We start from the raw sequence: 25378 nt of genomic DNA on the forward strand, positions 1-25378 counted from the left end.
CCCAGAGTACACTGCACACACACTGACCTGGTAGAGCTCCTCCTTCGTCACGTAGGGTTTATTCTCAGTGCTGAGCGCTCTGAAGGCACTCTCGATCTCCTCACTGGACTTGACGTTCTCGGTCTCGCGGCTGATCATAAAGGCCATGTACTCCTGTAGGGACACGTTTCCATCCCTGCAGGGACAGAGAGTCAAAGAACTGACATTAAGACCATGGACCAACCAGATCCTGTCTGGTTCAAGAACCTCATCTTTAACCTGTTCTTCAGTTTTGGTTTGATATCTGTCATGCATTAAATGATACTAAAATAAAAAATTCTAAAGGCATCGTGTTGATTGTTTTTCTGAACGGTGACTGGCTCTGAGACACACCTGTTAGGATCCACAGTGTCAAGTATGGCCTCAAACTCTGGATCAGGTTCACCCTCTTCTACCATCGGCAGATCATAGCCCAGTGAACGGAGGCATGACTTGAACTCCTGGTGGTTCAGACGACCAGACTTTTCTTTGTCGAAGTGCCTGTAGATGGACAGAAATGGACAAGATGAGGATTTATCTATGTGACACTTTACACAGTGCATGAGGTCGTGATCACTTACTTGAACATCATGCTGAACTCCTTCAGAGCTTCTTCTGTCACACCAGTGGTGTTCCTGATTAAGAACATTAAAGCAGCATTTTTTTTTTTGTTATTGTACATGACAAACAAATGAATACTGAACCCATCCAAATTACAGTTAGACCAACCAACCACTACGGGCAGTGAGCAGCTGCAGTCTGGCACCAACTGCTTTAGTCAACGGCAGATGAAGCATTTGAGAGGAAAGCCCCCACCCCTGAACAATTGCAGGGGGCACTGGTGGAACTGAACCCAGGACCTTCCAGTGTGAGGTGTGACTGCTAAGTATGATAATGTCAGCTTCTAGACAACTTCCCTGCTGTGACTCATGATGTCACTGAAGGTCAACAGTTGGGCTCATTCACCATCTGCTCTTACAGCAACACACAGATGAAGATGAACAAACATGGAAAATGTTGCCTAATTTTCCTGCGTGTCCAGTGTTGGAACACGTCAGCTGGATGAACGCATCATTTGCTTCTCACCGTTTGTTTCCTCGCCACTAACAACACGGCCAATCACCACTTCATATAGCGATAACTGATTAATACGCAATTTATTTTTTTTTACAAAGTCCTTTTTTTTGGTATGCTGATTATAAACTACCTCACAATTTAAAAACACATGTTAACAAGGACTTTAACCACCATAATCTCATGCCAAACAGTTCTGGAGTAGGTCTCTGTGCTATGGGGTGGTTTTGTTCATAAGGATGATTTGGGTGACACACGGCCAAACGGGAAAAGGAGGGATTTTTTTTTCTGTCTGAATCTGTTACTTCCAGTGCTTATAAGCGCTGAAGACCATTCCATCCATCTAGTGGAAGAATTGCTGTATGACGTCATCAGTTAATAACAAATTGATACGATTGCTTTGCATAACGTACATATTGAATGGATTGCCTTAATTATCACAACAACAAAAAGCCCCCCGTGAAATTCTTCAGAGCCTCTGTGTACCTGGCCTGGATCTGTTGCTCCAGATTGTGTTGCATCCTCATTCCCAGTTGGTCCAGTTGGTCCCATTGCTGGGCCAGGCCCACTGTACTGTGCTCAGTGTATTTGTTGTCCAGGATCAGTGCTTCCTCCATCGCTGCACCCAAATCTTCAATCTTCTTCAGCTGGCTGCGCATGGCCCGGATCTCCTGGTGTTTACGCTACACACAAAAGCAACATGGGAACCATTTCAGGAACTGAGTTATCATTTAGGACAAAGGGACTGTTTTAGCTATTCAAGCATTTTTAATTCCTCCTCTAGGATAGATACTCTCAGGAACTACTTAGTGGAAACTGTGAAACTGAGCAACTGTCACACGTGAACCTTCCCAAGGCTGACTGTCCAGATACTGTTGATGCACGTTTTAAATCTGCAATGATTCTTCTTAAGAAACCCAACCTGGAGATTCAGGTTCACTGGCTACTTACTGTTGAATTTACCTTTCTTCTTCTTCTTTCACAGAAGCTTATCTCACTGACATAACTATCTCTTTGAACCACCGCAGTTGGCATTTAGAACTTAAAGTGGTGAATGCTTTTCTGCTGGATACCGCCACAGTGCTGCCGCTGGATCTCAGTGTGGCATTTGATGTGGTTAATTATCATATATACATTTTAAAATCACTTTGGTATGACTGCTCGGTTCTCTCATGGATAACGTACTGATCTGGCCAATCTAAATGTGCCTTGTCTAAAAACATTACTTGCTCCCAGTGGTGGGCACAGATAACCAAAAAATTAACTTCGATAACAGATAATCAGATAACTGAAAAGTTATCTTCGATAAAGATAAAACAATAAAACACCCAAAAATGTATCCGAAGTTACAGATAACCGATAACAGATAAATTCCAATATTATCTCTGGCACATTTACAACTACTAGTAAAACAAATTTAATAGCTTCTAATAATATTAAAAATAACAACAGACCCAAACAATAAGAGCACACTTTTTTCTTTCAACAGTCTGCCCCTGCTGGAAGCTCTTGTTCACTACAGCGCTCTGAGCACAGAGGCACCCCGAGACCCAAACAATGAGACCACACTTTTTTCTTTCAACATTGGGCCCCTGCTAGAAGCTCTTGTTTATTACAGCCCTCCCAACACAGCGGCATCCTGAGAGCAGCCGTAAAGCCAGCAGAGGTCTTGAAAAATAAAGTCATATTGAGTTATGGTGTTGATTTATAAATCAAATCAATTTTACACAACAAACAGCTGCCCCAAGGCGCTTTATATTGTAAGGCAAGGCCATACAATAATTACGGAAAAACCCCAACGGTCAAAACGACCCCCTGTGAGCAAGCACTTGGTGACAGTGGCTGACACGCCTCTGCAACATCGTGTGGCGTTTGGGGACAGTGCCTCTGGATTGGCAGACCGGGGTGGTGGTCCCTCTGTTTAAGAAGGGGGACCAAAGGGTGTGTTCCAACTATAGTGGGATCACACTCCTCAGCCTCCCCGGTAAGGTCTATTCCAGAGTACTGGAGAGGAGAATTCGACCGATGGTCGAACCTCGGATTCACGAGGAGCAGTGTGGTTTTCGTCCTGGTCACAGCACACTGGACCAGCTCTACATGCTCCATCGGGTGCTTGAGGGTTCATGGGAGTTCGCCCAACCAGTCCACATGTGTTTTGTGGATCTGGAGAAGGCATTCAACCGTGTCCCTCGGGGCACCCTGTGGGGAGTGCTCCGGGAGTACGGGGTCCGGGGTCCTTTGCTAAGGGCTATCCGGTCCCTGTACGACCGCAGCAGGAGCTTGGTTCGCATTGCCGGTAGTAAGTCAAACCTGTTTCCAGTGCACGTTGGCCTCCGCCAGGGCTGCCCTTTGTCACCAGTTCTGTTCATTATTTTTATGGACAGAATCTCTAGGCGCAGCCAGGGTGTAGAGGGGGACTGGTTTGGGAACAACAGAATCTCGTCTCTGCTGTTTGCGGACGATGTGGTTTTGTTGGCTTCGTCAAATCAGGACCTTCAGCGTGCACTTGGGCGGTTTGCAGCCGAGTGTGAGGCGTCCGGGATGAAAATCAGCACCTCCAAATTCGCGGGTACAAGCGGCCGAGATGAGTTTCCTCCGCAGGGTGGCTGGGCACTCCCTTAGACATAGGGTGAGGAGCTCGGTCACTCGAGAGGAGCTTGGAGTCGAGCCGCTGCTCCTCCACGTCGAAAGGACTCAGTTGAGGTGGCTCGGGCATCTTTTCCGGATGCCCCCTGGACACCTCGCTGGAGAGGTGTTCTGGGCACGTCCCATTAGGAGGAGGCCCCGGGGAAGACCCAGGACATGCTGGAAGGATTACATCTCTCGGCTGGCTTGGGAACGCCTTGGGGTTCCCCCGGAGGAGCTGGGGGAGGTGTGTGTGGATCGGGAGGTCTGGGCGGCTTTGCTTGAGCTGCTGCCCCCGCGACCCGACTCTGGATAAAGCGGAAGAAAATGGATGGATGGATTTTTTTTCTTTTTCCTTTTGGGGTTGTTTTTCCTTTGTTTACAGAGGATTGAGATGCTTTTACAAGCTGTTCTCTTCTGATTGCAAAGGTTATAACTATGCGTCTGTTACAAAACTTTTAACAGGTGGGTGCTGAACTAATTTTAAAAATGCTTGTCGCTGTTCAGCTTTGTTTATTTTGTTATCGGTTTAAAAGTTATCGGACAAAATTAATCGGAAGATAATTGGTCCGATAATGGTTTTTAAAGTTACCTAAAAAGATAATTTTAACTATTAGAGAAAAAATTACTCATAACCATCCCAAAGACGTATCGTTATCTTTGGCTGCTTTCAGTGATGCCGGTATTTGGTTAGACTCTTTCTCTCCGATTGTTCTGTCTGAGTTATTTTCATTAGTTACTTCATCCAAACCATCAACATGTTTATTAGACCCCATTCCTACCAGGCTGCTCAAGGAAGCCCTACCATTATTTAATGCTTCGATCTTAAATATGATCAATCTATCTTTGTTAGTTGGCTATGTACCACAGGCTTTTAAGGTGGCAGTAATTAAACCATTACTTAAAAAGCCATCACTTGACCCAGCTATCTTAGCTAATTATAGGCCAATCTCCAACCTTCCTTTTCTCTCAAAAATTCTTGAAAGGGTAGTTGTAAAACAGCTAACTGATCATCTGCAGAGGAATGGTCTATTTGAAGAGTTTCAGTCAGGTTTTAGAATTCATCATAGTACAGAAACAGCATTAGTGAAGGTTACAAATGATCTTCTTATGGCCTTGGACAGTGGACTCATCTCTGTGCTTGTTCTGTTAGACCTCAGTGCTGCTTTTGATACTGTTGACCATAAAATTTTATTACAGAGATTAGAGCATGCCATAGGTATTAAAGGCACTGCGCTGCGGTGGTTTGAATCATACTTGTCTAATAGATTACAATTTGTTCATGTAAATGGGGAATCTTCTTCACAGACTAAAGTTAATTATGGAGTTCCACAAGGTTCTGTGCTAGGACCAATTTTATTCACTTTATATATGCTTCCCTTAGGCAGTATTATTAGACGGTATTGCTTAAATTTTCATTGTTACGCAGATGATACCCAGCTTTATCTATCCATGAAGCCAGAGGACACACACCAATTAGCTAAACTGCAGGATTGTCTTACAGACATAAAGACATGGATGACCTCTAATTTCCTGCTTTTAAACTCAGATAAAACTGAAGTTATTGTACTTGGCCCCACAAATCTTAGAAACATGGTGTCTAACCAGATCCTTACTCTGGATGGCATTACCCTGACCTCTAGTAATACTGTGAGAAATCTTGGAGTCATTTTTGATCAGGATATGTCATTCAAAGCGCATATTAAACAAATATGTAGGACTGCTTTTTTGCATTTACGCAATATCTCTAAAATCAGAAAGGTCTTGTCTCAGAGTGATGCTGAAAAACTAATTCATGCATTTATTTCCTCTAGGCTGGACTATTGTAATTCATTATTATCAGGTTGTCCTAAAAGTTCCCTAAAAAGCCTTCAGTTAATTCAAAATGCTGCAGCTAGAGTACTGACGGGGACTAGAAGGAGAGAGCATATCTCACCTATATTGGCCTCTCTTCATTGGCTTCCTGTTAATTCTAGAATAGAATTTAAAATTCTTCTTCTTACTTATAAGGTTTTGAATAATCAGGTCCCATCTTATCTTAGGGACCTCGTAGTACCATATCACCCCAATAGAGCGCTTCGCTCTCAGACTGCAGGCTTACTTGTAGTTCCTAGGGTTTGTAAGAGTAGAATGGGAGGCAGAGCCTTCAGCTTTCAGGCTCCTCTCCTGTGGAACCAGCTCCCAATTCAGATCAGGGAGACAGACACCCTCTCGACTTTTAAGATTAGGCTTAAAACTTTCCTTTTTGCTAAAGCTTATAGTTAGGGCTGGATCAGGTGACCCTGAACCATCCCTTAGTTATGCTGCTATAGACGTAGACTGCTGGGGGGTTCCCATGATGCACTGTTTCTTTCTCTTTTTGCTCTGTATGCACCACTCTGCATTTAATCATTAGTGATCGATCTCTGCTCCCCTCCACAGCATGTCTTTTTCCTGGTTCTCTCCCTCAGCCCCAACCAGTCCCAGCAGAAGACTGCCCCTCCCTGAGCCTGGTTCTGCTGGAGGTTTCTTCCTGTTAAAAGGGAGTTTTTCCTTCCCACTGTAGCCAAGTGCTTGCTCACAGGGGGTCGTTTTGACCGTTGGGGTTTTACATAATTATTGTATGGCCTTGCCTTACAATATAAAGCGCCTTGGGGCAACTGTTTGCTGTGATTTGGCGCTATATAAAAAAAATTGATTGATTGATTGATTGATAATCCGATACTGAAAACATTATCTTCGATAATTATCTGTTATCGGATTATCGGAAGTGTGCCCACCACTGCTTGCTCCAGTAGAATATGGGGTACCACAGGGTTCTCTATTAGGTCTTCTGTATTCTCACTTTACATAGCACCTCTTGCAATGATACTGCTGGGCTACTGAATTACATTCAAAAGTACGGCATAGTAGAGCACTGTCCTCCAATGGCCCAACATTTAGAAGAACAATGTATCAAGTTGGAAAAGACAAACCTAAGTGGTTGTGAGGTTGTGGTAAATCATCAGATGTCAATCAATCAACTTTTTTCTTATATAGCGCCAAATCACAACAAACAGTTGCCCCAAGGCGCTCCATATTGTAAGGCAAGGCCATACAATAATTATGAAAAACCCCAACGGTCAAAACGACCCCCTATGAGCAAGCACTTGGCAACAGTGGGAAGGAAAAACTCCCTTTTAACAGGAAGAAACCTCCAGCAGAACCAGGCTCAGGGAGGGGCAGTCTTCTGCTGAGACTGGTTGGGGCTGAGGGAAAAAACCAGGAAAAAGACATGCCGTGAAGGGGGGCAGAGATCGATCACTAATGATTAAATGCAGAGTGATGCATACGGAGCAAAAAGAGAAAGAAACAGTGCATCATGGGAGCCCCCCCACAATCTACGTCTAAAGCAGCATAACCAAGGGATGGTCCAGGGTCACCCGATCCAGCCCTAACTATAAGCCTTAGCGAAAAGGAAAGTTTTAAGCCTAATCTTAAAAGTAGAGAGGGTATCTGTCTCCCTGATCTGAATTGGGAGCTGGTTCCACAGGAGAGGAGCCTGAAAGCTGAAGGCTCTGCCTCCCATTCTACTCTTAAAAACCCTAGGAACTACAAGTAAACCCGCAGTCTGAGAGCGAAGCGCTCTAATGGGGTAATATGGTACTACGAGGTCCCTAAGATAAGATGGGACCTGATTATTCAAAACCTTATAAGTAAGAAGAAGAATTTTAAATTCTATTCTAGAATTAACAGGAAGCCAATGAAGAGAGGCCAACACGGGTGAGATATGCTCTCTCCTGCTAGTCCCCGTCAGTACTCTAGCTGCAGCATTCTGAACCAACTGAAGGCTTTTTAGGGAACTTTTAGGACAACCTGATAATAATGAATTACAATAGTCCAGCCTAGAGGAAATAAATGCATGAATTAGTTTTTCAGCATCACTCTGAGACAAGACCTTTCTGATTTTAGAGATATTGCGTAAATGCAAAAAGGCAGTCCTACATATTTGTTTAATATGCGCTTTGAATGACATATCCTGATCAAAAATGACTCCAAGATTTCTCACAGTATTACTAGAGATCAGGGAAATGCCATCCAGAGTAACGATCTGGTTAGACACCATGCTTCTAAGATTTGTGGGGCCAAGTACAATAACTTCAGTTTTATCTGAGTTTAAAAGCAGGAAATTAGAGGTCATCCATGTCTTTATGTCTGTAAGACAATCCTGCAGTTTAGCTAATTGGTGTGTATCCTCTGGCTTCATGGATAGATAAATCTGGGTATCATCTGCGTAACAATGAAAATTTAAGCAATACCGTCTAATAATACTGCCTAAGGGAAGCATGTATAAAGTGAATAAAATTGGTCCTAGCACAGAACCTTGTGGAACTCCATAATTAACTTTAGTCTGTGAAGAAGATTCCCCATTTACATGAACAAACTGTAATCTATTAGACAAATATGATTCAAACCACCGCAGCGCAGTGCCTTTAATACCTATGGCATGCTCTAATCTCTGTAATAAAATTTTATGGTCAACAGTATCAAAAGCAGCACTGAGGTCCAACAGAACAAGCACAGAGATAAGTCCACTGTCCGAAGCCATAAGAAGATCATTTGTAACCTTCACTAATGCTGTTTCTGTACTATGATGAATTCTAAAACCTGACTGAAACTCTTCAAATAGACCATTCCTCTGCAGGTGATCAGTTAGCTGTTTTACAACTACCCTCTCAAGAATCTTTGAGAGAAAAGGAAGGTTGGAAATTGGCCTATAATTAGCTAAGATAGCTGGGTCAAGTGATGGCTTTTTAAGTAATGGTTTAATTACTGCCACCTTAAAGGCCTGTGGTACATAACCAACTAACAAAGATAGATTGATCATATTTAAGATTGAAGCATTAAATAATGGTAGGACTTCCTTGAGCAGCCTGGCAGGAATGGGGTCCAATAAACATGCCGATGGTTTGGACGAAGCAACCAATGAAAATAACTCAGACAGAACAACCGGAGAGAAAGAGTCTAACCAAATACCAGCATCACTGAAAGCAGCCAAAGATAACGATACATCTTTGGGATGGTTATGAGTAATTTTTTCTCTAATAGTCAAAATTTTGTTAGCAAAGAAAGTCATGAAGTCATTACTAGTTAAAGTTAATGGAATACTCAGCTCAATAGAGCTCTGACTCTGTCAGCCTGGCTACAGTGCTGAAAAGAAACCTGAGGTTATTCTTATTTTCTTCAATTAGTGATGAGTAGAAAGATGTCCTAGCTTTACGGAGGGCTTTTTATAGAGCAACAAACTCTTTTTCCAGGCTAAGTGAAGATCTTCTAACTTAGTGAGACGCCATTTCCTCTCCAACTTACGGGTTATCTGCTTTAAGCTACGAGTTTGTGAGTTATACCACGGAGTCAGACACTTCTGATTTAAAGCTCTCTTTTTCAGAGGAGCTACAGCATCCAAAGTTGTCTTCAAAGAGGATGTAAAACTATTGACGAGATACTCTAACTCCCTTACAGAGTTTAGGTAGCTACTCTGCTCTGTGTTGGTATATGACATTAGAGAACATAACGAAGGAATCATATCCTTGAAAACACTTATTCAAAATGCTCAATGATTTAAGGTCGACCTTGAAGTGAACCAACATGTGAACAGTTGTAAATGTACAGAATAGGAAATATGACCCAAACAATATCCTAGGATAGATGGAAAGGATTTTTGTTGTTGTTTTGTTTTTACCTTGGTGGCCTCCAACTGGGACTCCAAAGTACCAGACTCTTCAACCATACAAGACCTGAACACAAACGGATCAGAAAGAAGTTTATGCTCCTTTTAACTACACCAGAAGTCAGATCTTGGAGTTTGAACAAACACTTCATGTTTGCAGAATTGTAACAAAAACTAAATTATGTTCACATTTGAAGGTAGAGATGCTTGAGCAGTTGTCCCTCCAGAGAGGAACTGCATCAATGTCGAGAAAAAACAAAACAATAACCCTACTGGTCTGCTATGAATGCAAGCCATGCTCGGTTACCCATTATTTCCCAATCTTGGTCCCATAAGTCCTACATTTTTCCATTTGTCCCTGAACTACTCACACCAGATCAAATTATTCTGGTGTGTTCAGCCAATCATTAGCTGACTGAACACACTGGACCACACCCGATTATCTCATTATGTGAAGTCAGTACAAGGAGAAACAGAAAATGTAAAGTACTTTGGGTGCTGAGGACCAGGACTGAAGAAAAAAAAACAAACAAAAAAAAAAACACTTTTTTAAACCCAATTTATTTTATTGTGTTTTGCTGTTAAAATTCAACTTCTGATACTTGAAGCCACCACAGTAAACTGATCAGGTTTCTATTCAGTATTTTATCTACGCGCGGTGGATGAGCTGTTCACAGCTGCTCTGGTACCCGAGAGTGCTGCTGGAAAACCTTAAACCTCCAGATTCCCACAGTGTGGTGGTCATGTTGGGAGTTTAAACAGAAGAAAAGCTATTCATCAAAATGTATGAAGTACTTTTACTGAATCAATGTCTGAACTTTGTTTTTTCAGAGTATAATTTAAACTGTTGTCAAAAGGTTTTGCAGCACTTCACATGGCAGCAAATCAGACAAAAGCTGGATCAGTTACATTATCTGTTGCAATACTTTGCCACTCGTGGTGCAGCGTAGCTAAAATTTCCATAAAAATGTTCATTTTGTGATAAATGCATGGAATTTGGCACACATATTCTAAATTAACTAATTTTTATTTTCAGATATGGAGACATTGTGGAGCTGACCTCTAATGAACTACAGGCATCAAAGAATGCGACAAAGGTCAAAATTTTAAAATGTTCGAATCATGTTGAAAACTATACCACATTATTTGTCTGATCATAATTCCAAAAAGGTATAGTTTGGTCTATGGGGTAAAAACAGCAAAAATGGTGACAAAGGTCAGTTTCAGTTTGTACAGGGGTCAAAACAAAGTTGCTCCAATTTTGGTAAAAAAACAAACAAAAAAAAAAAACATGCAAATTATTGGTTGAGTTAATAGCATTTTAAAAAGGAATAGTTTGCACCATCTGCCATGCTTAGTTATGTTACAGGGCAACATATGTCACATATCATAGATTCCAATGGACGTCGACCTTGTCTGACCTTTACTTTGGAGACCAAGCATTCAACACAGTCAAAACTATTCCATTTATTAATCCTATTCACTCAACCAATAACTTGCATAACTTTTTACCAAAATTGGGGCAACTTTAACTTTTGACCCCTGTACAAACAAATCTTTGTCACCATTCTTGCTGTTTTTACCCCATAACTCCAGAACATTCAATCATAGATTGTCCAAACTATACCTTTGCAGAACTGTTATGATTAGACAAATAATGTCATATAGTTTTCAACATGATTGGAGCATTTTAAAATTTTGACCCCCGTGTAATTATTTATTAACCCCTGTAGTTCATTAGAGGTCAGCTCCAGGATGTCTCCATATCTGAAAATAAACACGAGTTAATTTAGAATATGTGTGCCAAATTTGATGCTTTTATAACAGAATCCACAATTATTTTGCTATGCCGCCCCACTACATTGCAAAACCACTGAGTGTTGAGCTTAGCGGTAACTTCAATCCAGAAAGAAGTGAAGCCAGTGACCTCAGAAAAGGTTTTTTTTTAAATAAATAAATAAAAAGGTTACTACGTAATATGCAAGATACAACAAAAATGGTCAGCAAGGTTCTTTGAACTGTCATATTTGTGATAATGGAAAACGTTCAGCTACAGTTTTCCTTCGTGACGTCAACACAGTGAATCAAAAAAGTCAAACTAGCGGTGCCGATTGCAGCCTGGTGGGTCGAGCTTCAGAACTCTGTGAGGGTTAGTTCAGCTACTGAGTACAACACAGCCTGAGTGAAGTGCATGATGTGATAAAGGCCTGAGGCCAGTGGGAGGAGTCAGAAAAGCAGGGAAACCACAGCAAAGCTCAAGAGATTGACCTTCCAGAAAGATCATCAGCAACCTGGTATTGATAGACACAGATAACCCGCCGATAGGCGACGCTACTCAGAGAGAGGACAGGCAGGAGGAAACAAGCAGAGATCACATTTCAGACGAGAAACACAAATAAATCATGTATGACTGCATCTTAAAACTTATAAAAATCAACCTGCCTTTGACAGACACACTGTTTATACAAGTAAATTTTCAACATACACACACATTTGATCAGAGAAACAAGAGTAAAAGAAATATATTAACCCATCCAGAAGATACGTCCTGATTAGCAGCGAAATCCCAAACACCAGCGAGGAAGCAGCAAAGACAGCAGACAGGGAGAAAAACGAGAGAGAGAGAGACACGTTAGAATCATGTGGCGAGTTGACCGTGCTCGCTGTAAATACACCACCAAAACACACAGGCGATAAGTCCCAGTGTGGACACGGGAATGTGCATGTCACTGGGTTGGGGAGTGGGGGTGGGTGTCCCCCCCTCCTGTACCTGGTCTCCTGCAGCCACTGGTGGAACGCGTTGGCGTGCTGTGCAAACTCCTGACGTAACTTGTCATTTTCCTCCTGCCTCCTTTGCTCCTTCTGCAGCTCCAGCTCCCTTTCCTACAGTCACATGACACAGACACACCGCTGTCAGGTCAGCTGACACGGGGATGCCATGCTCTCACCTGTGTCTGTAAGCAGGGTTATGCTCAGTTAACATTCTGATATTCAAAACCGTTCATTCAAACCCAAACTCTGCTCATCGTATGATCACGTGACAGTGCTGCTTTGACAGTTTGTCTGAATCCTATTTCCTGCAAGAATACTGCTTTGCGGGCGACTTTTGTAATTTTATTGTCATGGCAACAAAATATATATATTGTGATAGCAATTAATATATTTGTGTTGAGTCATACTTTATCAGAATGAGCAGGCGGGGTCACGTGACCACAACAAAGAGGGTACCTATGTCGCACGATCCATCACCTGATCAGGGCGCCTGCCCGAATAAGTAGGAGTACATACAAACCTTGTTTGGCTTTTCCAGCTGACCAAGCTGACCAAGTGTCTGAGCACTGCTGCTGCCGCTGCGTTCATGTAACGTCAGAAATTACAGGGCAAACTCAGCCTGTTTGCTTGGATTTTTTTAATCTGGGTGGGGGTTCAGCTTCACTGGGCTCAGGCACCTTATATAGGCCAGAATTAATCTTTTGTGTGGATACAATTAATTATTTAGCCACAGGCAACTGCTGAATTTGAAACAACAAAAAAGTTGTGTGATTTCCGACAGTACTTGAACGCAGCGTCAGCGACAGCACTTATTATTTTTTATTACACATAACAATATGAGTGTAGGAATGACAATCCAGCCCTTATGTACATGTGGCAACAGGTAGATAATTCAAATGATTATATAAAGAGCTGTCCTGGAAGGCAGAATTCATGTTGTGGCTCAGTGATCAGCTTGTGGAAATAACCGCACATGGGAAGTCAATGCCTGGCATTCGCACGGACTGATCAATTTACTGCTCTGATATATTCAATCATCTTTACACCTATATTTATTCTTTTTGACAGTTTTCTGTTATAAATCAATATATATGCTTAGTAACATAATACAGTGATACAGCTGCCACCACGGTAAGCCAGTTTTTTTTCCAAATTGGAGCAAGACGGAGTGCGCAGTGTGTCATCAGACAGCGAGGGTTCTGATGATGAAGGAGATGATCCCTCTTTTGTTCTGGATTAAAAACCAGAGCAGGTGGACCCATCGAAGTGCGCACAGATCTCCACAGTGGTTCGGATCACACGCTTCTGTTTCTGCTCTTGATTCGCAGGCTATTTGGTCATAAAGCTCGTTCGTCCACCTTTTCTCAACGAATTGTGATTTTTTTTCATTCAGGAACCATTGTATGCCATGTGACCAGGCCATAAGAAACAGAAAACAGCTCAACTAGGCCCCGACCAAGCAGCAGTCTCGCTTGAAACGGAAGCCATCGAAGAATCCAGCGGCGACGACGAGGATCCTTCCAACTGAGCCGTACCAGCAGCCATTATAGTGCTCAGAGGTGAAATGACCAAAATAAAAGATGTTATCTGTGAAAGTCTGGACGGACGCATTGAGTGGGTTTATAATGACCTGAGAGGAGAAATCACTGCAGCTAACAATATCGTTCAAGCATCCATTGCTAAGTTTGAAGTTAAATCCCAGATTTTTACAGGATAAAGTCACTGATTTGGAGGAGGCCACCGCTTCTCACTCCGATAACATTAGCCAACTTGAGCAACAAGTGACTAGCCTCAAAACCGATGTTGACACAATTAAACAACGGAATGAAGATTTAGAAGGAAGAGTGCGGAGAAACAACATCAGGATTACTGGCATCTGTGAGGGCCTGGAATTGACAAAACCAAGGGACTTTATTGCCACGTTGTTAAAAGATGTCCTCGGCCTGGATGAAATGCTGCTCATCGACTGTCAGCGGTCGAGTCCCTCTGAGCCCCCGTGCCTGTTCGGAATACGGCGCCGCTATCCTCACGTTCTGGAGAAGATTCTCCGTAAAGTTACTGCAGTGAAAAACGTCCACTATAATGGGAAAAAAAATAAGGATCTTCCCCAACTACTCTCCTTCAGGTAAACCAAAGGGCGCTATTCAGCAGAACCAGGCAGCTATTGCTCAACCAACCCAGCACCAGATATGGTCTGCTTTATCCAGCGAGATTCTTGGTGACCCACAACGGCCTCCAGAGATCCCTTACTGACCCACAGAAGGCCGAGGAATATGCTGAGCGTCTCAGGGCAACACCATCGGGAGCGAGTGGTAGCAGCTTAAAGGCTTGGTTACACAGACGGTTTTGTCGACGAGTAGTACGTAGACCGAAGTTCGCGGTAGTTCCGGCTGTTTTCGCGGTGGAAAGGGGCGGAGCGCGCGCAGTGGGGCTCCTCCTCGCTCTTTCCCCCAAAAAACTCTGTCATAATTGTGTTTAGAAGCCAGTCACCATTTGCTTTATTATACAGCTGTGTAGCTAATAAGCAAAATAATCTCCATGACGATTCACGCGCGCACACACGTAAAATAAAAATAAAAAGAAACTCCGCTCCACGCTGCTGTGGTGCTGCTGCTCGCTCCAAAAACTCTGTCATGATTGAAAAATAAAGGACAAAAGAGACATAAGTTCTGCTCACAGGCTGCTACCAGATACAGGACATGTTCACATCTTCAAACTCCAGACATCTCCACGTCACTACATATTCAGTCCCTGATTGGTCATCGCGGCGCGACGAGAACTGCGGCACTACAGGAAGCGGCAGGATGAAACGGCGATTAAAAAGTATCAAACGCCCTTGTTCGTGTTGTCGCTGTCGTCACGGGAAGTCTCCGGGAGTGCTCCCGGAATTATTCAACATGTTGAATAATTTTTTCGACGATTCCCGGTAAAGCCGGAACTAAGCCACGCCCCCTAGTGCCAGTGTTAACAATGGCGTGAGATCCTTAAGACGGCCAAAAACTCTTCCGGGAGCTCTTACCGTCTGTGTGTAAACGGGGCTTAACAGTTAATGCATCATATCCCATATCCCCCCATTTGGATAGACCACTTTTATTTTACACCACATTAAACTGTGGTAAGACAACATTACAAGATACACAGGCGGACAGTTTTTTATATCAGACTTGAACTGTGTTAATGAGCCAAAGATATTTGCACAAATTAATATTTCATTTATACCTATGCAGCTGTTTTAAAATAGCTATTTTCTAAGCTCCATTTTGGAAGTAGGCCATGTTTTTATACTTAAGCTTGATGGGCACCAACCAGAGAGAGTAAAAGTCTTATTAAGTAAGTTACTCAGACAAGGAAGCTTCACTTATTGTTCGCTTTTTGCATGTTTTTTTTTCTTCACTTCTTCCTTCACGCTAACCACTTTTGTACGGCTCTGTCAGGGTTAGCCTGAGGTGTGTTTAGGGTATTTGTTATTTATTTACAGTTGTATGCAAAAGTTTGGGCACTCCTGATAATTTTCATGATGTTCCTTTATAAATCATTGTTGTCTGGACCAGAAATTTCAGTTAAATATATAATTTAGCAGACAAACACACTGATATTTGAGAAGTGAAATTAAGTTTGTAGGATTTACAGAAAGTGTACAATAATTATTTAAATAAAATTAGGCAGGTGCATAAATTTGGGCACCCTTGTCATTTTATTGATTTGAATACATTTAGCACTAATTATTGGAACACAAATTTGGTTTGGTAAGCTCACTGACCCTTGACCTCCTTACACAGGTGAATCCAATCACAAGAAAGGGTATTTAAGGTGGTCATTTGCAAATGTTTCTCCTCTTTGCATCTCTTCTAATGAGTGGCAACATGGGAGCCTCTAAGCAACACTCAAATGACCTGAAAACAAAGATTGTTCAACATCATGGTTTAGGGCAGGGGTGGCCAAGTTCGGTCCTCGAGAGCCACATTCCTGACACTCGTAGTTGTCTCCCTGCTCCAACACACCTGAATCCAATGAAAGACTCGTTAGCAGACTTTTAATGAGTCTTTCATTGGATTCAGGTGTGTTGGAGCAGGGAGACAACTAAGAGTGTCAGGAATGTGGCTCTCGAGGACCGAACTTGGCCACCCCTGGTTTAGGTGAAGGATACAAAAAGCTATCTCAGAGATTTCAGCTGTCAGTTTCCACTGTGAGGAATATAGTGATGAAATGGAAGACCACAGGCACAGTGCTAGTTAAGACCCGAAGTGGCAGGCAAAGAAAAATCTCATAAGCTGAAGCGAAGGATGGTGAGACCAGTCATAGTCATTCCACAGACCTGCTCCAAAGACCTACAACATAATCTTGGAGCAGATACTGTCTCTGTGCATAATTCAACTATGATGATGATGATGATGTGCCCGGTTATATCACAATTTACCCATAATCCCTTTGGGCATCTGTGCATGTTCAAATCTTCAGAATTACTGCATTATTTTAAAATTAACAGATGTGTTATAGTTTCACTTTGCACAATTTAAGAGTTGACATTAATGTTGTTATTCTATCCGGATTTATTTGATTTATAAGTCAAAACCATAAGTCAAACCTGCTTTCCTTTTCAAGACGTCTGTCTCACGGCTGAACCACTGTATGCTGTCAAGGTAAATGACGCTTCCCTACGGCAGTGGGTAGGGCGCACAAAGACAGAAGCACTGATTCATTGGCTGTGTTTGGATTTGTGATTGCCTTTGATTGTTTCAGAAGCGCTGGCGGTGTTTAAACTCAAAATTGGCTTGTTAGTAGCTGAGAGTGTACTAACAATACTGAAAGTTATCGGTTAGCTGTAGCTTCCGACAAGTTTTTTGGTGGTTTATCAGTTTAGTGGTATAAAACATAACTTTTTAGTTAGCTGATTAGCAGTTATCGAAGCTAACTTTTTGGTTAGCTGTGCCCACCACTAGGGTAAACTGAGGGAGAGTGGAGAAACAAGGTCAGAGTGAGCAAGAACCTTTATGATCTTCTGCAAGTTCCTCCAGGTCTCCTCCAGAGCCTCCATGGTGAACCAGGTGTATGGATTTGATGCCATCTGGTAGCTCTTGATCTGCTGGTCCAGCTCAGCCAGCTGGTTGAAGTCGGACTGAGCTGAGCTCAGTGACGAGCGGAACGCCTCGTGGGCTTCGCGCAGAGCTCGGATCTCCTCCAGAGAGTTGCACCTCACTGGGTCTGTCAAGTCTTCTTCTGCGTTCTCAAACCAGCTATTAAAGGCTGATGCTTTCTTGGCAAATGTCAGGAACAAGTCCTCAACCTGGATGGGAGCAGACAGTAACTATATCAATACTCTGATTTCTCTTCCCAAACTATAAACTCATCTTGGGAATGTTAATACTCAGTTCATCCATATTTCAGATTTATGTTTTTCCCCAGTTTGGAGGTGTGGAAAAACAGCCTAGGTGGAGGATTGAGATTTTAAGATGTCGTTGGAAGAAAAATGCACCAAGTCACTGTATTCAATGATTGGATCCAAATGGTGAAGTAAGCTGCTCTTTACCTTTCTAAAGTGCTCTTGAGCATCCAGAAGCTTCTTCTTGCGAGCCGCAGAGTTGGAGAGCAGCTGGTTCCATCGTTTAATCAGCGCAGCGTGGCGAGCTTCGATGGCCTTGGACTGGACGTGCTTGGCCGCCAGCAGCTGATCTTTGAGAGCTGTGATGTTGGTGATACCTTCCTGCTGGAAGGCCTGCAGACCAGCGTCAAATGTCTCCTGCAGACAAACACACGACACCAGTGAGCGTGACAACAACAGGGCTGTGAAATGAATATTGTGAAATTCAAGGAAAATTTGCAGGGAGTCTGGGGGGTGCAAGCTCCCAGAAGCCGGGGTCTAGGGCCCGCAGGGCCCCAGAAACCAAATTCATTTTTTTTATCTAATGCTAAATTTTCAGCATCTCCTGGAAGGAAAATCTCAAAAGAAGTGCATATTTAAATGTTCCTAGATTCAACCTTTCATTTGAACTGTAAATGATCATGTTGAAATAACAGAATATGACGTGGAAGTAGGACCTGGAATGATTTTCCTTTTAATCGTAAATCAAATTATGCATTAACTCAGAACAATTAAACTACATGAAATTCATGAAGACTGAAAAGGCTGTTACAGCATTTCAAAAACCACAGCTAAAGCTTGTGGAATATTTTGAAAATTATGGTAAAATATAAATAACATACCTTATAGTAAAAGACATATTCTTGTGTAAATTCCTGTAAATCCACTCACACCCAGTCTTTTTCCCATGAAAAAATTCTACATTAATAAAAACTCATTTACATTCTTGTGTAAATTCATATGAATCCATTCAAAGCCACAATGTCTTTTTTCCAATAAAACTCTAGATTAATGAAGAAAAAAAAAAAAAGTCATATAATCGTGTCTAAAATCTAGTTTGAACAGCACAATGTTTATTTTCCAGAGACAGCAAAATTCTTGCCGTGTTTCCTGATGGCACAGTTCATTTTTCCCATTTCTTTTAACTTGCAGGTGTGTTCATGAAGCCAGCGACAATTCCACAGACTTTTTCAAACAGTCTTTCTCGCCATCTTCCCTCTGTCTGACGTTGCTCCGTGACACAGACATGCTGCAAAATTCTCCTTTAAAAAACTTGAGAGCTCAAACGTTTGCGATGTCCACATGCTACGTTGAGCTTAAGCGTCTCGCAGCAGCCACAGAGTGTCACCGCAGCAACCAACCAGTCTTGCTTTAGTCCCGTGGTCACAACCCGCCGTACTTGCACGTGCGTGCAGTCTACTTGCAAAAACGTGGGCTAAATTTGGAGATCCGTACGCCATAAGTACTGCCTCAGTACGAATTTAGGAGCACGCAGACACGCCATAGAGGTTTTAGTGCATGCAGAACTTTCACTGCGGTCAGGCTGCGGATTCACCAGCAGTACAGATGACGCACGCTGTGAGTACTGCCTCAGTAAGGATTACGGTACTCACCACATGGAGGCCGACAGACTTGCATGCACAACGCAGCTTCTCACTTGGACTTTATTTCCAAATGTCAGCAACACAGACACTCCACAGCTTCAGTCTGTTAACTAGCTGTAACTTTTCGAGGCAAGTAAACACTTGTACAACTGACCGCTGCGGGCTGGACATGCTCATGCATCGCCGACGGCGAAAAACACCTGCCGCTCCGGTCCCGCTCATAAAAAAGAAAAGTGACTCCCCCCCACACACACACTGCTTTATTGTCAACTCTCTTTATCGTTACACTCCTAGAGACGTGCGTTGAATGTACTCCCTCCCTCCTCTTGCTACTGCCTCCGTACGTTTTCACAAAAACGTAGTGGCCGTGGCATCCGCAGAAAACGTACAGCAAAAAAAACAAAACAAAAAAAAAACACACGGTGGGTTGTGACCGGGGCTTTGAGTGTCATTTATTCTCTGTGAAGTTCGCAGAGCCAAGAAAACTGATTTGTATCTGTAACACACAGATCAGTTTCCGCGGACTTATAAAGCTTCCATGATGTCGTAAAAAAAAAAAAAAAAAAAGAGAAAAAGAGCGCTTTACGGTAGGCATTTTAAAAACTCAGTGACAATCACGATTACAGAGTAGAACACTAACACTAACCCCCCGCCCCACACCTCCCTATGATGAAATCCGCGGAATTCCTTGGATTCACGGCGTTTTCACAGCCCTGCAACAAAGTACAGGAAGGAACCACACAACAGTTTTTTTAAATGCTTCTTGATTCCTACAGAGGGCGCTGTACCTGCTTGGTGAGGAGTGTCTGCACGGAGGACAGATCTCTGCCGTAGTCATCAGTCTTCAGACTGTTCTCTTTCTCACCTTTACACAAAGACACATGCACACATTGGATAAACAATCTTTCTCCACTAATACAAAACAAAAAACCTCACTTTTAATTAGGCTCCATCGTTGGAAGTGGATGTTGAGTTTTTACCGTCTCTGGGGGCGAGGTGGTGAAGCACTGCTGTAGTCAAGTTGTAGCGAAGCTGATCTGACTACAGTGCTGAAAATTTTGCTGGCAGGAGAAAGTATTTTTAACTAAGGACACCTGCTGCATTTAACTGCTGCCTGAACTGCCAAACAACCAGTATCGGCACCGATACCACCATTAACTGGTCAAATTAGTTCTCTACAGCTCTATAGCTTTCAATATGACTGGAACATTTTAAAATTTTGACCCCTGTGTAATTCTTCAACTGACCTGGCTGCCTACTGAAATTTCAAGCGGATACTCAGAATTTTCCAAAGAGTAATGTTTAAGGGGTATTTGTGCCAACGCTGGTGCTTGTATCAACATTTTAATGATTCCTCTGTAAATATTCTGTTATCTGCTACACTAGATCCTAAACACACCTGTGTGCTGCTTGTTTGACACTTAACAGGTACCCAAGGATTATCCCCCCCCCAAAAAAAACAAAGTACCCCAGACGTAGTTTTCACCTTAGGTCATGTATGTGGGGAAAAACGTGCAAACGTGCAACTCTCAAAACCAGGACCTTAAGATTTTGACCATCTTAATCTTGCAAAGGTATTTGTATCACCAAACACTTTTGTCACAGTGATAGACTCCAAAAAGTCTTCTGGATATATCTTCATCTTAACGGCCAAAGACATAGCAACATGAATGTTGCTGCAGAGATAGTTATGATTCTACAAAGTCAACATTTTCATTGCATACAATAAAATTTCTGATGGCCGTGTTCGGGAAGTCAGTGAAAGCCTGGATCCAGGACTTTCACAAGCAGACACTTTGAATTCGCAGCTTCTCAAGCACTACAATCAAGGTAAGCATCAATTCTGTAAAGGTGATGTTGCTGTCTGAAGTCTAAGTCGCTAAACCTTTCCTAACCAATGAATTTACCATTGGTTCCCACAACCCTGCCTAACACCTAATCTATGAAAGCCCTGAACAGTGTAGGACCTAGGGTACATACTTGGGGATTCTGCAATATCTCTTAATGTACCAGAGAGCAGCTTAGTAAACCTAATCAAATGCTTTGAGAAAATTAACATATTCGCATTTGCACTTTATGAGTACTCGAAGAGCTAGCATGCAGTTGACTTTCTGGATGTAAAGCCAGCCTGTTCCCATCTCTGTGTCAAAAGTAGCTGAAACAGAATCCTGTTAAGAACAACCTTCTGAGCACCTTTCCCAACAGACAGCAGTGTAATATCCCTGCAGCTGCTGCTATCCCAGATTGAAATAGATTACTTACAGTGCCAGGAGAACAGAATCTCCATCTGCCTGGAGGATATCAGGTCCAATACCTCATATTCCTGGAGACCTCCACAAACCCAGCTATTTTATCAACATTTGGTGGTTCACGGTTGACTGGGGAATCAATCACAACAATTCTGACACTGGAAACATCTAATATCCCACCAGCACGATCAGCCTTCTGTAAGTGCTCAAAGTAGCCGGCACAACAGAACAATAAAGCAGACCGAGCTGTCATCCACCATAACATACTGTATGTGAGACAAAGTCTAGGTCTAGAGGAATGAAGTGCTTCAATTCCTCCAAGAGCAGGCTGAAGGTCACTAGGCCACAGATGTCAAGTCACCTAATCATAGTTCCCTCTAAGAAATGCCTCCAACACAGGCCACTTTCTCAGCTTCTTATACAGTGTGGAATTTTGATCAAGCTGTTCACCATGACTACAGCCGCCAGCAGACGGATCTCAATGAAATCCATTTACACAGCTGTGATTTTACAGCATTCTAATGGTGACTTTGCTCAACTATTAAATGGTACATGGACTGCATTTTTATAGTGCTTTTCCATCTGCATCAGATGTTCAAAGCGCTTTACACATCAAATGCCTCACATTCACCCCGATGTGAGGCTGCTGCCATGTAAGGTGCCCACTACACACTGGGAGCAACTAGGGGATTAAGGACCTTGCTCAAGGGCCCTCAGTGATTTTCCGGTCAGGCTGGGATTTGAACTGAGGATTCTCTGGTCTGAAGCCCAACGCTTAACCATCACCTCCCCTCCCCTATTAAACATTTGAATTATTACATTGTGATTTTAATGGCTCTGAAAATAAAAACTAATTTTAAATCTGAATATTTAAAACCGTTCCAAAGTTTGGACTTAATCAGCAGCTTCTCACTGAAATGGGGGCAAAAAACACAATCAGGACATCGTACCAATCCAGGACTCCACCACATCAGCCTTCCAGTTGAACTGCAGGAAAGCAGAGTTTTCATCCAGCTTGGCCTTCCTCTGTGCTGCTGCCCGTTCCAACTCAGACACTTTGTCCTTCAGAGCCGACATCTTGGCACTGATATTGTCCACATGATGGTTGTTCTGTTGTAAGTACCCACAAAGGAAATTCATAATCCACTGTATCACTATTCACACTGTGCAAACCAATAAGTTCAATGTGTACTGAATAAACGTTCATGTGGGAGTGTCATGTTGGTTTACTGTGAGGAAAAAAGAAATGATTTGGCACACCTTCTTAATGAGCTCCTCGCCATTAGCACACACATCGTTGACTCTGTCCCTGTGCACGGTGAAGTCTGTCTCAAACGCTTCGTGTTTTTTCAGCAAACCCTAAGAAAGATGCTCTCACATTTAACACTCGTAATGACAGTTTATGTTCCGTAATCTCTTTTTTTGTTGTTGTTGTGGGTATGACAGAAAGCTACCTGCACAGCAGCCAGTGTATCTCCATAATCTTCACTGCCCACTAAATTCAATTTCTCATTAATCCAAGCTTCTTCCTCTTCCACATTAGCCACAAACTGCTGGTACTCCAGCGACTCCTCCAGCCTCTTTCCCCTGGAACACAAACAAACACACACACACTTAACAGCAGTTGAGGTTTGTGTGGAAGCAGGGTGAAGCCATTTCAGAGGATTGTTTTGTGCTTACCTTGCTCCAGATAAATCTTTGAGCTCCTTCCAGTGGTCAACAAACTGGGCGAGCCTCTGCTGGATCTCCTCCTGCCCGATGGTGTTGTCATCAGACAGCTTCTTCCCAGTATCCAGCACAGACTGGAACACATGCACAAAAGAAATATAGCTAATCTCAACAATAAAATGGCTTTGTCAGGATGATGGTTTCTCCAGGTTATTTCAAACTGTGTCACGATTATGTAAAACACATTTTCAGGGATATTTTAACAGACTAAGCTAAAACAATTTCAACATTTTTTTTCTTCTGTAAGCAGAAACAAACAGCAACAGACAATAATGTAGTTTTGGAATGCAAATGCTAACTTTGAAAGGATTTTAATCACTGATTTAGGCTGAATTAAACAAGGTGAAATCAGCTTTCATCACAAGTAATATATAGGATATGTAGTAAGTATGTAGACTGGTGTCCTGTCCAGAGTGTACCCCGCCGCTTGTCCAATGACTACTGGGATAGGCTCCAGTCCCCCCTTGACCCTTAATTGGAGTAAGCAGGTGTAGAAATGAATGAATGAACAGTAAGTATAGTGTGAGTCTCATGAAAGAGCTAGCTTTGTGACACTGTAACACTGGCACCACTTAGTTACAGATATGGACAGAAGTATAAAAAGTTTCCCAACTGCACATATATCATTTTATTAAACTGTGTGTGTTTTAATTAGTTTGCTTTATGTACATAAAGGTATTTAAACATAATGGTAAAAATTTTTTTCACAATTCAGGTTTTCAGTGGGTCACAAGTTTCCATACACAATGATGGTGTACGTACACTTTGTGTTTACATCAGCTATAGATAGCATGGACGGATCAAAACATTTATAATTCTCAATTCTGAGAATCAAGCAGAAAAATAGTTCAAAAACACCTGCTTTGAAGAAATGTTGATACTTTAAAGAGACTAAAACCTGTAACCGACTTGCCGCCAAACTCTACACAGTTAATGAACAGAACCCGTCCTGACCTGAATGGCCGGTTCATGGGCTCCCAGCTCGGCCTCTAGCCTCTTGTGTTTCTTCCTCAGATTTTGTACTCCTGTCAAATCACGTCCATAGTCCTCCGAACTTACAAGCAACTTCTTTTCTCTGTGAAAGAAAAAAAATTCTGGTTTTGGTCTTTCTTGGCATCTGCTGCTCTGCCCAGGCTCCACCTCTCACCAAAACCAAGAGTATCTCCTGTGGGGGAGTGTGTGTCTCCTGTTGTATGTGACGTGTGAAAGGGCAACATTCTGACCACATTTTCCCAGACAATATACAGCGGTCAGAAGAAAAAAACACTTATGTTGTCTATATTTGGCAAAGAATAAATAAATGTTGTCCACCTGTATCACTGCTGTAGCTTCAGTTTATGCACTTACTTGATCCAGGATTCTTCATCATCCAAGTCCCTGAAGAACTGATGTAGGCGGTGAGACTCGTTGAGTTTAGCGCGACGGCCGGTTGCCATGCTCTTGATTTTGGTGAAGCGGCCATTGACAGCATCACGTTTGTCCTTTACTTGTGAGGTATCAAAGGCATTGCTGGCCATCAGACTGTCAGCCTGACCGTTCAGATCCTTCAAGCGGTCCTGCAGACAGACGTAACAGCAATGACACAATTACGTCATAGCACCACATCGCTGTGACGGGATAAAACCAAAAGCTCAACAGAATGTTCAGAGTTACTTTTTAAAAACTAACTTTCTGGCTGACTGCAGAAGTTATGAATTCAAGTCGGAGGGGCTCTGGCCAACAGTCAACCTATGTTTTTTTTTTTGCCAAAATGCGTTTCCTACCTCATGAGCAGAAATGTCAGCTTCCAGCAGCTGATGTTTCTTCAGCAGGTTATTGACTGAGGCCAGATCTTTGCCATAATCTTCAGAGGCTAGAAGTGCTTCAACCTGAGAAACAGAATCAACAAGAGCTCTGAACAAGCACACAAACCAATCCCCCCCCACCATGTTCTGCCATACTAATTCCTTGCATGTATGTGAGGGAAAACCTACATTAAATAACTGGTCAACTCTGTACACATAATTGACAAGTATCAAATATGCCGAATGTGCTTCCAACATTCTCACTTCAGAAAGCCAGAAGTCAAAGTCCTTAATCCCAGTGTTAAAGTTCTGCTGTTTGTTAGCCTCTTTGAGTTTCTGGCTCTTTTCTTCAGATTTGTTGACGAGAAACTGCCACTGTTCATCCAGAGCGTTGAGGCGTGCCTGAGGGGGGAAGAAGCAGATCTCGCTGAATATTTAAGGTGCTACAACACACCCTCAGATCATTTACAACATAA

The 25378-nt window shown here is 42.5% G+C and overlaps 1 protein-coding gene across 6 annotated transcripts in view; it reads right to left on the reverse strand.

Moving 5' to 3' along the window:
• sptan1 (spectrin alpha, non-erythrocytic 1) overlaps positions 1–25378 on the reverse strand; it is a 118444-nt gene that overhangs the window by 453 nt on the left and 92613 nt on the right. For 5 of the 6 annotated variants that reach the window (XM_034191683.1, XM_034191682.1, XM_034191685.1 and 2 more), the window contains 18 exons: positions 25167–25304; positions 24882–24986; positions 24466–24674; positions 24073–24193; positions 23071–23192; positions 22845–22977; positions 22651–22749; positions 22341–22500; positions 19930–20006; positions 17706–17915; positions 17166–17462; positions 12177–12289; positions 11937–11954; positions 9419–9473; positions 1579–1775; positions 600–653; positions 373–519; positions 28–175 (listed from right to left, as the gene is read on the reverse strand). In XM_034191683.1, the coding sequence (XP_034047574.1) occupies positions 28–175; positions 373–519; positions 600–653; positions 1579–1775; positions 9419–9473; positions 11937–11954; positions 12177–12289; positions 17166–17462; positions 17706–17915; positions 19930–20006; positions 22341–22500; positions 22651–22749; positions 22845–22977; positions 23071–23192; positions 24073–24193; positions 24466–24674; positions 24882–24986; positions 25167–25304 (2403 nt within the window). The remainder of the gene's footprint in view (positions 1–27; positions 176–372; positions 520–599; positions 654–1578; positions 1776–9418; positions 9474–11936; positions 11955–12176; positions 12290–17165; positions 17463–17705; positions 17916–19929; positions 20007–22340; positions 22501–22650; positions 22750–22844; positions 22978–23070; positions 23193–24072; positions 24194–24465; positions 24675–24881; positions 24987–25166; positions 25305–25378) is intronic. The other variant, XM_034191681.1, reaches the window with a different exon arrangement.

This window comes from Thalassophryne amazonica, chromosome 17 (assembly GCF_902500255.1).
Source record: "Thalassophryne amazonica chromosome 17, fThaAma1.1, whole genome shotgun sequence".
NCBI lineage: Eukaryota > Metazoa > Chordata > Actinopteri > Batrachoidiformes > Batrachoididae > Thalassophryne > Thalassophryne amazonica.